General features: G+C 37.8%; 1 protein-coding gene across 2 annotated transcripts in view; it reads right to left on the bottom strand.

Moving 5' to 3' along the window:
• The window catches only part of PCNX2 (pecanex 2), a 165,017-nt gene that overhangs the window by 57,409 nt on the left and 95,017 nt on the right, over positions 1 to 12,591 (bottom strand). For both annotated transcript variants that reach the window (XM_087775005.1, XM_087775006.1), the window contains 2 exons: positions 6,775 to 6,883; positions 1,904 to 2,033 (listed from right to left, as the gene is read on the bottom strand). In XM_087775005.1, the coding sequence (XP_087631131.1) occupies positions 1,904 to 2,033; positions 6,775 to 6,883 (239 nt within the window). The remainder of the gene's footprint in view (positions 1 to 1,903; positions 2,034 to 6,774; positions 6,884 to 12,591) is intronic.

The raw sequence follows: 12,591 nt of genomic DNA, 5'->3' as shown, positions 1-12,591 counted from the left end.
AACAAAGCATGAATTTTTCACAAAGAGCCTAACTTAAGCATCCATGTTGAAGACAAAGTTGTAGTTACTGCTTATTTTGAAAGGAAAAGTAGCGGTGGTTTAAAGTATTAAAAGGGTTAGTTTTTTGCACTCGGGGTTTTACAGTTTATGGGTAAAATAATTAGTTTTGTTTTAAAAAAATCATTAGCACCAACTTCTTTACTTCCCTTAGCGGGAGTCACAGATGGTCAGTATTGATGAAAACAAGACCCCCTTATTTAAGTATCACCCATCAAGCACCATCATTTGACATTTCCTTTGAATACCTTCTGTTGACCTCATCCCAAAAGCCTCTGACAAACCAAAACCAAATGAAAATGGTCCCGCTATCTCCATCTACAACAATCTACAGATACTACACTAACCCTAGCTATATGGAAGTGATGTGCCTACAGCTGAGTTTGATTCTCTAACCCATACTTAGAAAAGAAGCCACATGCCTTCAAAATGGTCTGGTTGAAGTAAAATGCTGCAAATATTCAATTCTCCACTTCCTACCTAATACGGCTCAAAGTTTCTGTCCAAAAATGTAATGCTCTCTGTGGGATTAGTGGTAGCTTCCTGCCTTTCCACGACTCCCCTCAACTTCACTCCTATGGAATAATGAACCTGTTGACCCAGAAAAAGATGTGAGAGAAAAAATTTTGTTAAGATCTGGTCCCAGTGCACAAAACACAGCTACCCCCCCAAAAGGTTTCCACAAATCTCAGAAGCAAATACAAAGCCTCTTTATATGACTTGGCTGTGTTTGACTCATTTCTTTATCGATGAGTACATATTCACTCACTGACACAAGTCAAATTGAAACAAAAATTAAAATCTTCGAACTAATCAGATGCTTTCTTCTAAAAGATAAAATCAATCACTGTAATTTCTAGTTTTCAGTTCTTTTGAGGTGCTCAGATACATCAGTGGCACTGATACAAGAAGTGTGGTAAGTGTATAGCACTTCTCACTGGTCTGGCCAAGTCCTAATTTGGACAATATGATTTTCACTTTGTGCCTCAAACTGCTGTTCTGCAGCTGCAGTAAATTACTCTGAGCATGGTTACATGTTAGTAGGTGGTGAAGAGCTCACACACTGCCCAGATGGCAGGACTCAAAGGAACCCCCCTTAGTCACTGAATCCAGCTCCTAAAGTTGCAGACTGCTCATTCATCCCTTGCAAAAACTACCTCCATCAGGAAAGGTAAGCATTTCCCTGTCTCCAGTACTCTTGCTGGGAGCCCACTAGATCCCAGTTACCAAAAGCTTTCAAATCCTGCTGGGTAGAAGGAGCAGAAGCTCTTTATTCAATCTTTTCGATATTCTGCATTTACGTCCTTGTCAAATGATGAATGGCAGATAAAATCTGACAAACCCAACCAATTCTTAAGTCAAACTCCAAGATCAGATGTAGCAAGTAATAACAATGCACACCCATCATCACTTCACTATGAGAGTTACCTGCCACATCCCAAACGGTAACATTTAATCAGGCTAGTATAAAATATATTAATGCAGCCTGACTTTGAGTGCCAAAGGCTTCACAGTTGCTAACACTAGCTAGCAAGACAAAAAAAGGCTGACAACAGGGAGTTTTACTGATTTTTTTTTTCACAGCTTCGTTCCTGTATGTCTGTACAACAAATGCAACAAGACACCTCGTCTGTAACGTACTGACAATTGTTTAAATACACTTTCAGAAATAACCAAATAACCATGAAATAGTAAAACTCCAGAATCAAGATTCAAAGATTAACCTCCCATGCCCTACAACAATTTAAGGATTATCTTCAGAAAGAAAAATACCTCCAGAAATGCATCTAATGAGAGCAAAACCTTTACAAATAAAAAAATGTAGAAAATTTTTGAATAGTCTTACTTGTAGTTTTTCTCCCAGAACTTGATCGGTCTTGCGTATGATGCGATAAAGATGACACTACCAAGAAATGGACTCAGTGGTGTAGAAAAGACTGAGGTGGCCAGAGTTTGGAAAAAAAGCATAGCAGAGTCTGAAAATTGCAAGTTAAGGTAACACAAATGATTTCTTCATACTTTTAAACCATTGTTGAGGCAGCTCTTTGAACTATTTATTTTTGCTTTTTTCTTGTTATTTATTTTACCAAAGAGGTGGTAAGGAAAGGAAAGGGAGGCAGGTGGTGCCAAATTGCCAATTACCAGCATGTAATCAGTGGCTCTTCAATGCGACACAGTTGTAATGAAGGCGACATGTCTGAACGGAGTACGCTATTAGCGGGGTGACCCTGTCTAATCTCTGCCCGAGGACAGATGCTGAGCGTAGGCAGAGCAGTAAGCACCCTTTTCCAGCTACCTTAGTGTAGTGCAGTGTGCAGTGTAGTGTACCTTCTATAACACAAAGTGCCTTTCCAGAGTCTGACAATCAGAGTTTAAACACAAAAATGCCCCAAAACTCATTTTCTTGGAAATTCTCGGTTCTCTGCACTGGACTCTTGCTCCCAATGTGTCCAGTATTTCATTCTGTGAGTTTCTGCTTATTTTGGAATGACCTAGTACGTGCAGAAACAACTATACCCCTATTAATCCATCCTGCTGGCTTAAAATCATGCTTTCATGTTAATTTTTACTGACAATTTCATATTCCATGCTGACTGAAAGGTAAAAAATGCTCAGCACTTCATACTTTTTGAAATACATATGAAATGAGAAGGTGAGGACAGGGGAATAGGTAATATCGCACAAACACATCACAATGAATGCCTGAATCCATAGCTTACTTTAAATGTAAATTCATATTCCAGATTGCTGGAAAGCAAGTTAGGAGATGGACAAGGATACTGAAAAACATGCAAGTTGAAAAGAACATGATTAAAAACCCAAGAAAATTAAATGTTAGGCTTTAATTCTTCATTAATTCATACCACGTCCATGAAATCTGAAGAAAAAAGTTTCCAAGTTGGTATAAGAGAATAGTTGTCCTTCCTAATACCACTCTTGGGAGGAAGGTGCTAAGTAAAGAAGTCATAGACTAAGGAGCGACTATCAAAGTACAACACTTAAGTGCATCTCAAACTAAAATTCAGGTCAAATCACCCAATAACCACAGCCTTTTAGCTTACCCTCTTGTAGTAATATCCTGTACGTGTGTCCCACAGACTTTGAGACTTCACAAAAAACCATTTTAACACATGTAGCATCATTCGTGGTACAGTATTTCCATAAAAAGGCTAGCTAGCCATGCTTTCAAAGCAATCTGCAAAATCTAAAAACAAATATTTGCCAAAAGATATCTCTCATATTCCTCAAACTTATTAAAAGAGAGTGGTCTGGAACGGTGTCTTTGTGCATTAGTGAGCTTGCAAAATGAGCTGCCCTCAAGAGTCTAAAGTTCAAAAAGCAACAGAGAGGACAGAGCAGGAAGCAAGTGCACCAAAAAAGTTAAACTGTCACATTACACTGTAGTCACAACCAGCACTGGCTGTGAAAGACGAACAAGCATTTACAAGTGTCAGATACGGGAAGGAGGCATGGGAACTGAAGAGACAAAAAGAGAACAAGGAGGACAGATAAGGACAGCAAATCAAGTTTTCTAAGGAGAGCTCTAATGTCATGATTAATTTAAAAATTGCCATCATCATGAGTTAAGACATTTAGGACTCCACTGTGAACTGTTTGTGTGTAAGACATAATCAGTAGCAACAGTTTTATTTTTGCTAAAAGACATAATGCTCTACTACATGTACGTTAGAAGACATTTCCCATTTGACCTGCTAAGACTGATTTTAATAGTGTTTCATATATGTAAGCATGTCATGACTGCAAGTAACAGCACTCAACTCCCTTACATACACAGCTGATGTGTACAGTGGGCAATTATCTGTCATCAGGGTTTTTTTATTTGATGTTACCTGATTTCCTTTTATTAGGTAATTTTTTTTATACCGATGTTTTAATTATGTTTAACTAGAAAATAAAAAAGAAGTGCAAAAAACTTTTATTCTATGTCCCAATCCAGTTTTCCTGTGTACCATCTTTGTTAGGGTATACAGTGTAGAAGCAGAACTTGTTTCTTTGTGAAAAATGGATTTTCCTTTTAATATGGCCGAAGTCAAATTTTGAGAAGAAGAAATCACTAGAAACCCTTCAACATGAAATAAAACATTCTATTTTGAGGATTAATTCTTGTAATTCAAAAATCTGTTTAAATTCCAATCAGTTTCAAAACAAGTAACTGAAAGACTGACATTTTCAGTGTCTTCCATCCCCTTCTTTTAACACAAAACTATGCAGCAAGGCCAGTGCAAATCCTCTGTTTCCCAAAACCCACATTTCTAATTGCAATTTCTGTGGGCGAAAAAATGTTTCGCCACTTCCAAGCACATGATCACTTAGAAGATGGGAGAACTGAGCAACACAGGGCTTCCTTTTCTGCTGTTAGAGCTGTAACCCTGAAACAGCCAAAGCAGAAACTCTCACAAACAGGATAATCTGAACTACAAATCCTTTCCTTCCGAATCTCACCATTGATTTATTACGTAAAATTCTCCCTTGACTACAAACTACGCTGACTTTCTCAGTGCGCTGATAATTTTAAACACATAACCTTTTCTTACTCATTTAAGGACTGGGAAGCGAAGCTGCAGATCTCTCCTAAAGCCAGAAGCCCATTCCCATTCCTCATCTTTCAGGATTAGGAGGGACTTTGAGGGGTCACCTAGACCATCTAGCAGCGACAAAGAAGGATCAGCTAAACCTACATGACTCCTGACAGACGTTCGTCTAAAAGACCTCCAATGGCTCCACAACCTCCACCAGGTAAAACTCCAGGCGCGTTGCCCTTCGTGCTCTGCACGCCAGAATCAAATGCATTAAAGCATGCAGAACTTCTCATATTGCTGAGCTCTATGGCAAAAGCTCACAGAGGCACTTTGAAATTTAAAAATTTATGTCCCGTTTGCAGAAGTGATTTAGGCGATTAAGAACCACAAATAATTAAACTCTGCAAAGAAATGGCAGGCTTAGTGACTCTGCAAACTGCAACATGCATTCATCAGTACTGTTTGCAGGGTGATGGCAACAACAAATAAAAATACCATGCAAAAAGGCAAAGTTATTGTTGATGTGGGAATAGTAACTTGGTCATTTAACCAGTATCTTAATTGCAACATTGCCTTAAAAGACAGATTTGCATCTACAAAGGATATTATACATATAAATAATAGAAAACTAGTATAGATCACGTTAGTAATAACTGTGTAAATAAATTAAATCCTGCTTAATTAACCGCTTGCCATTTTACAAAGCTTAATTGGTACTTTTACCAAGAGTAAAGTTATTACTACACAAAATATTTGTGACCAAAGGGAAACCTGTTGAAATATCATCTCAGTTCTTAAATGTGTTACTAAATAACCTTATATACACTTCTCCTGCAATTCATACCTACAACAGAGATGAAAATAATTTTTTGTTGTGGAATTCTGTATTAATTTGCTACAAACCACTCGAAGTGCTCAGACTACTATTTTTATAATGCTTTCCTTTCACAAATAGACAATCTAAAGCCTTCCCTCCGGGAGTTATTCTGTCTGCAATTCCCTCTGTCCAAGGCTCTCATTTATACTTCCTATCTAGAAACATAAGCATAGTTAGTCAATGCTGCATATGATTCAATATACCACAGCAAAGAGCAGAGGGAAAAAAAATCACTCAAGGGGGGCGGGAAAAACACTGTGGGATGAAAGGGACAAAGACTTAAGTGCATATATCTAATAAACAGTACAAAGTAAACTCTTCAGTAGGTCTGAACTAAAACCACTTTGTCTGCTCTTCTACCACAACTTTGGTTGGGAGGGAAGGAAGAAACGAAACGTTAGTCTCTGAAAATGCTTTAGATGTCAATAAAGTTAAATTTGTTTAGTTAAAGTGGTTTATTTCATTCTTCATCTTTTTCCTGTATTAAATAAAGTTTCTCACTGAATTAGACTTCAAGCTAAAAAAATTTTATTACAAAAATCCAACATACATTTTTTAACCCCACCGACATTTGGGGGGCATTGAACTCTGTCTTACTCTCCACATCCACAAAACCAATGTTCACAGCCCTGGAACAGGCACTGAAACAGACTCTTTTCCAAAGAACTGCTTTGGTGTTGATGAACATGTATTGTTACTCATAAAACAGAGTGGAAATGTTAAAAAGGAGAATTCTTCTCAGCACCACAATGAAAAATGCACATTAAAATGTTAAAATCCAGCTGCTTCTGAAATGAAAAAAAAAAAAAAAATCAGGACAGTTGCACCAGAGATCGGCTCACTGAAATGAATTTGCATCTGAGATACCAACTAGAAGCAACTGAGAAAGTAACTAATATTTTAGAGCTCAGTCAGCCATAAGCCCAGCACTTTACGAAACTAGCTTCTGCATATATAAAAGTCCACCCAAGTTGGAGCTAATATGTTAGTCACAACGTTTCTTTCTGGATGCATCAAAAGTCAGCGTGGAGGACAGTGGACGTACGTGATCTGCAGAATGTGGCTTGGTGGGAAGTGAGCAAGCATAAACAGACCAGTTTGAGTCAGAGTTCAGTTTCCCAGTTTCAGCTCCCATGCAGCCAAGAAAGAGAGAAAACTATTTCTCAGGAGATGCTCCAAACATTGTCACATTTTAAAATAAGTTACCTAGGACTTTCGTGCCTTGTTCAAACACTGTAAATAAATTACATACATGAAGAGGAATTTAAGAATAAAGAAAAACAAATTTATAAAGGATATGAGGTATTGCAAAGAGCTGAGCAAAAACATGGAACGATGATCCCCAGGCAATCTGCCAGGGAGCAATGTATGTCATGATGAACTGCAACTTCTGCAGTAGGTCCCACAGCTGGAAAAAAAAAAAAAAGAAAAAAGAAAAACATGGTGACTTTTTAGGCACTGAGATAGTTTCAATAGTAATATCTGAAAGTGACACTTTTTAGAACCCCGGAATGAATGTGAGAAAAATTATTTTGTATTATTAGCTTTCATGGGCATTAAGGTCTTACTTTAATAAGGCACAAAAGTATATTCTTCATTTGAAATTCAAACTTGCAATGAGGTATGTTTTTAGCCACCGTACTGAGGTAGCTCCCAGATTACCTTTCTTCAAAAGTACGTCTGCTTTAATTAGAAAGTGGGAAAATAGGTTCTGATATTCGCTGCATGTATCACACCACCAGTTAGATGGTTACAGGAGAAGAGACTCCAGGAGAAAGTGGGTATAGTGAACAGAGGAAGCCCAATGTGCGACACGTGTCGCTCTGCACATGGAAATCAGACTTATTTCTCAAGAATGCAACATTTTTCACTTGTTGAATCAATGGGAGGAGCCATCGCTATGTCAGCATATGCTTGGCATTAACCATGAATTGTAGCTGCACTTTCAAGATCAAACCATCCTACCATAAAAACGTTGCATTAATATGACTTTTTATTCTTGTATGGTACAAACTGAAAAACACACTGAATTTACTTTTGCTTCCTGTAAAATATGCTTGGTGCTGTAACTAGCAGTTTCTGATTCAAGAATGATGTGTACTAATTCCCTAGAATACATCTTTTTCTTGCCAGCTCTCTTTGGCATCAGGCCAAAGCAGATCTTATGTCTCGTCTGCATTGGGCCATCAGATTCATATTGCAGAGTAGGTTCCTGACAAAATGTCAGGAAAGCTTTGGCCATCAATAGACATTAGTGCTCAACACACACACAAGTTGACAGTGAAACAGGAGTATACGCAATATTTCATGCTCACATAGCAAATATATGTTGAATTTCCTATAGTAATTTTTTTAATTGAGTTAATGAAAAACAAGACATTGCCAACATCCTGAAAGACATTGAGGCTATATCAATACTTGTATACGAAATGCTTCCAGAGAACGTTCCCAGGCACTGGTATTGTGTATGTTGTTAAATTGTTAGAAAGGTCCCTGGGAAGGTTTTGGTCTGGCCCAGCTAGCACAGTTCCAAGCAATCCACAGGCGTCCTTTCAACTGAAAACCCTCCATGGTCCATTTCCAGGTGGCAGTTCTGTACCTCTACCCTGCGTACAGACCGGGAGAGTTTATTAGCACGGACACAAGCTTCCTCCTGACAGCTGGCCTCCGGGACAGAGCATGGTCATAGGCACTCTTCATTTACTAGTATGTTGACAGTCAGAGAGCATGTACCTTCACCGGCTAACTCATTTCATCTGTCCTTAAGTTGCCACCCCCAAAGTAACACTTGGCCATCTGTATCCACATCAGCAATGCACTTATAAGATGTTTCATTGAGCCTCTCTATGAATTATTGAAAATAATTGCAAATTAATTGGGAGGGTGGTGAGAATGACTGATGGCATTAATGTGTTTTGGTTTTTGTGCTACCAAACGATCGTAGAAGCAGCTGCTGTGTCATGCTAACTCCAGTTATAACTGATAAACCTTCCAGTTGAGATGCAAGCAGTGCTTCACATGCTTTCTGTGCTTTGGCATGACTCAAATTAGGAGCAATATGCAAAATACAGATTATGTTAACTTTGCACAGGCATACTATTTAAAACCAGCAAAGCCCTGATAAAAACAAGCTGTTCTGATCTCTTCAAGGCACAGCCTGGTTACCCCTACTTAGTTTCAGAAATTCAGATCTTGTCAACTTCGTTTTCTCTCAAAAATGCTATATGTGACTTGAAAACTACAACATTAGGTAAAGTAGGCAAGTAAACCTGAACTGAAACTAGAACTGACTTTCATTTATTTGAACCCCGTTTAGCAGGCTGTGGGGTTGCTTTGTTTTGCTTAATTTTTATTTATCTGAAATGTCTGAATGAACAGCTGGGAGAAAAATTGTATCTGCTAAAAGATTTAAGTGAAGGGCTGAAAAAGCTAATGACTCACATCTGAAACCTCAAAAATTCAAAACTGCAGCACAACCCAGCAAAGTTACAGATTGAAATCACAAAGCCATAAATCACCCCAGCTGTGCTCAAAGCTCAGGGTTCATCAAAAGGTTTTCAAATCTGAAATAGAATTCACGTTTTGCATTTGCTCAGAAACCAAATCCAGGAGGAGACCCTTCTGGCTTCTTGTTCCATTACACCATTTTAATCATTCTTTAATATTTACACATCCTTGCAAAACAAGGCCATGGAGCCCAAGTTCCCTGTTGCTTCTAACAAGTCCCACTACTTCTACATTCACCACTGCTTGAACTTGCTGTTATTTCTTTCAACGCTTGCCTCTCGGCTAATGTTTCTACAAGACAGGCAATGGATCTCATTTCCATTTGCAAGAACATGAACATAAGAAGAAGCTCTACCGAACCTCTCAGTTTTTGAGAGCCTTATGACACTGCACCTAAAGGCCTGGAAATGTGTGATTTTCAAGCTACTGCTTTCATTAAGAGTTATCAAGTGCCTCTATTACCTCCTAAATTACCACTTCCAGGGCACATTCTTCAAAACACCTTAAGGGTAACGTGCCATCAGCATTTTACATATCTAACTACACTTGTTCGAGGTGATGTCACCTAGCGACTACAATATAGACATTCAGGAAGGGGAGACTTAGCTTTACATCTTCTCTTTTTTGTTTTGCTAAATATTTTGCTAAATATTGCTCCTTATCAGTTTTACCCAATTTACTACGTACTTTCTCCTGTATCTGGCAGAGGAGCTCCAGGGATTCACAAAGCGCTATTGCTTTTCTCACAGAAAGAAACTGAAGTTGCTAAAAATTGCTTTCATAAATGGGAGGAAGCTGATCCTCAGAAACAGTCATTCTCTTATATCAACTACAACTAACTGCGTTTCAGTCTTCAATAATCATAAGACACTAGCTTAAGAGGAAAACCTTCAACATATTTTTTAAATTGTCAGAAACAATTAGGATTAGAAAGGGTTAGGAAAGACAAAGCCCATCTGGAGTTGAATCTGGCGAGGACGGTGAAAGGCAACAGGACAGACTTCTACAGGTATATCAGCAGCAAAAGACAGACTGGGGAAAACACGGACCCGGACCCACTGATGAATGGGTTAGGGGACCTGGTGACAAAGGACACGGAGAAGGTCAAGGTACTCAATGCCTTCTTTGCTTTCGTCTTTACTGGTAAGACTTCAGGAATTGCAGGCCCCTCAGACCTGTAGGAAAGCACGGAGAAATGAAGACACCCTAAGTAGTGAAAGATTAATTAAGGGTGCATTTAAACAGACTAGACAAAAACACTTCCATGGGACCTGATAGGACACCTCAGCCCTTCTGTGATTCTGTGAAATACGCAATTTATCCTCAGTAAAGTTTTGTTTGAATGAGGGTAATAACTTGCTCCTAAGGGTGTGAGGTATATGTTTTAACAGTGCTAGATACAAAGGGGGAACCTTCCCATCTAAAGTGAAAGTGTAAAAAAAAAAAAAAAAAAAAATCTGTGCTGAGTTTTAACCCTCTCTTCATAACTATTTTCTTAAACATGTATAAAAGATTAATTTTTCATTAAGACTTCTCCATCCCAGTTTAAGATGATTTATAAAAGAATATTTTTATTAAGCCTTCTTAGATCTTCAATGTTTTCTACAGTTCACTAAGTAGAAAATGATATATTATTTAGGGGACAAAGTTCTAATATTCCTAGATATCGTTACTCATGTTAGTCTTGCGCAGTAAACAGTTTTTAAGTCTTTGATAAAGAGTTTAAATTATCAGTATATTCAGTGAATTTAAACCAGCACATTCCCACTACTGTCAAGTGAAAGTGCAGAACATGTATCTTTCTTTCAGATTTATTTTAGGTGGACACACACATTTTATCATCTTAATCATCTTAAGTCCTCTATGAGTTCTGAAGCCTCTACAGACCTCTGGCACATAAGCTAGTATTCTATATATCTATAAACAAAGCAAAGGCAAAGACTTATCTTTTCAGGATTTCTTTTAAATCTCGTTATTCTTACTTAACCAAATTTAAGTAACATTACAAACTAGAAGTTAATGGAAATTACTTAACATACATAAAAAAAGATTTGGGGAGTCTGAAACATCAGTAAAATGTGATCTCCTTTTCTTAGTTTGGTAGATTTCAATAAACTAGGCAGAGATAAACATCTGAATTTAAATGACACTGAATGTGAGATGGAGACTATGCAATGCTTTCAGCTTTTGGCAGCCTTTCTATCTGTTTAGCATCTGTTGGGATTCTGTGTGGGCAGACTCCTTGGCAATACTGGGACTAAATAATGCATAAACATTAACATTTTCTTGCTAAGCTTGAATTTTGCTGTGTTTTAAAGTAAGTATATATACAAATTGGTTTTAAACAAAAATAACTGTCATATACATATGGCTATATGCTCTATGTGCAACACAGAATTGAGAGATTAAAAAAGTTAAATGCAGAAAGCAATTATTTTCTGCTTTGAACAGGTATTTCTTTATATTCCTGTTTAAATCCTAAGAACTTGAGACAGATTTGAACTTAGATTTTTAGATGCTAGGTGGGTATTTAGTTTTTCATGTTAAGCTAATTCTGGTCAATTCATAGCTCCAAGTCTTGGAAATAACTTCTAATACCCACTGGTAATTTCTTTTTTTTTTTTTATATGTCAATAAAAATTAAGATACATTAAGAGGGAAAAGTTGTGAGTATGTATGTGTTTATGGATATGAAATTAAACTTAGGTGGAATAATTTTATTCTAGTTCTTGGCTTTGCAAATCATTGACTGACTTTGTTTTTTTATTTAATGCCATTTAAAACAAACTTCACCTATGAAATCCTACAAAACAAGATTTACTGGAAATATCAAAGCTTTCTAATGCTTATGTCTTAAGTCATTGTGGCATTCTACTGGTGTATTTGAACAGCACTATGTTTGAATCTACAACAAATACTTTCCAGGCTGTCTTTATTTGCATCTGCTTACAGACATTTGAAGCCTTTCTATTGTAGGATTTCAAGATAATTGTCTAACACAACATATATAAGAGGATCAAAATACAATAAGTCCAAGGCTCTGATATCAAACCTCGGAGGAATACGTTCCTGAAACACGGTGTTCAGCACTTAACATCGACAGTGAACAAAACAGGCATGTTTTAAACAGTTTCAGTAACAAGCCTCAGAAGCCTTACATTTGAAGTTCAACGTTAACCATCAGGCAGAAGTAAGTATGATGAGGATTATGACAATAAGACGATGATAAAACCTAACAACCCTGGATCTGCTCATGGCAGAGGCTGCTTCTTCCAACACTGTTAGCTGACAGCAAGAGCCCAGGGAAGGAGCCTGTGGTACTGCAAGAAACCATCTCCCGTATCTCCTGAGGTGGGCAAAAAGGACAAGATCAGAGCTAATCAGTTTAATTTGCAGAGGGGCAGGCAAGCAAAATAAATCAGCTGGGAGCTGCGCTGGTCCAGCCTCTTTAGGGAAGCCTTCATAGGCATTGCTCCTGCCAAGACCGTATCTTCCCAGAAATTTCCTTTACTAAAAGTGGACATAAAAAATGCACAGAGTAAGTTGTGTGCTGAAGCACCAGATACTCAAGATTTCTCCTTCAGTGCCTGCATCAACAGATACAGAACA

The sequence above is a fragment of the Nipponia nippon genome, unplaced genomic scaffold (assembly GCF_047370975.1).
Source record: "Nipponia nippon isolate SJK-2023a ecotype South Korea unplaced genomic scaffold, ASM4737097v1 scaffold_4, whole genome shotgun sequence".
Taxonomy (NCBI): domain Eukaryota; kingdom Metazoa; phylum Chordata; class Aves; order Pelecaniformes; family Threskiornithidae; genus Nipponia; species Nipponia nippon.
This window is presented reverse-complemented; position numbering and strand designations above follow the sequence as displayed.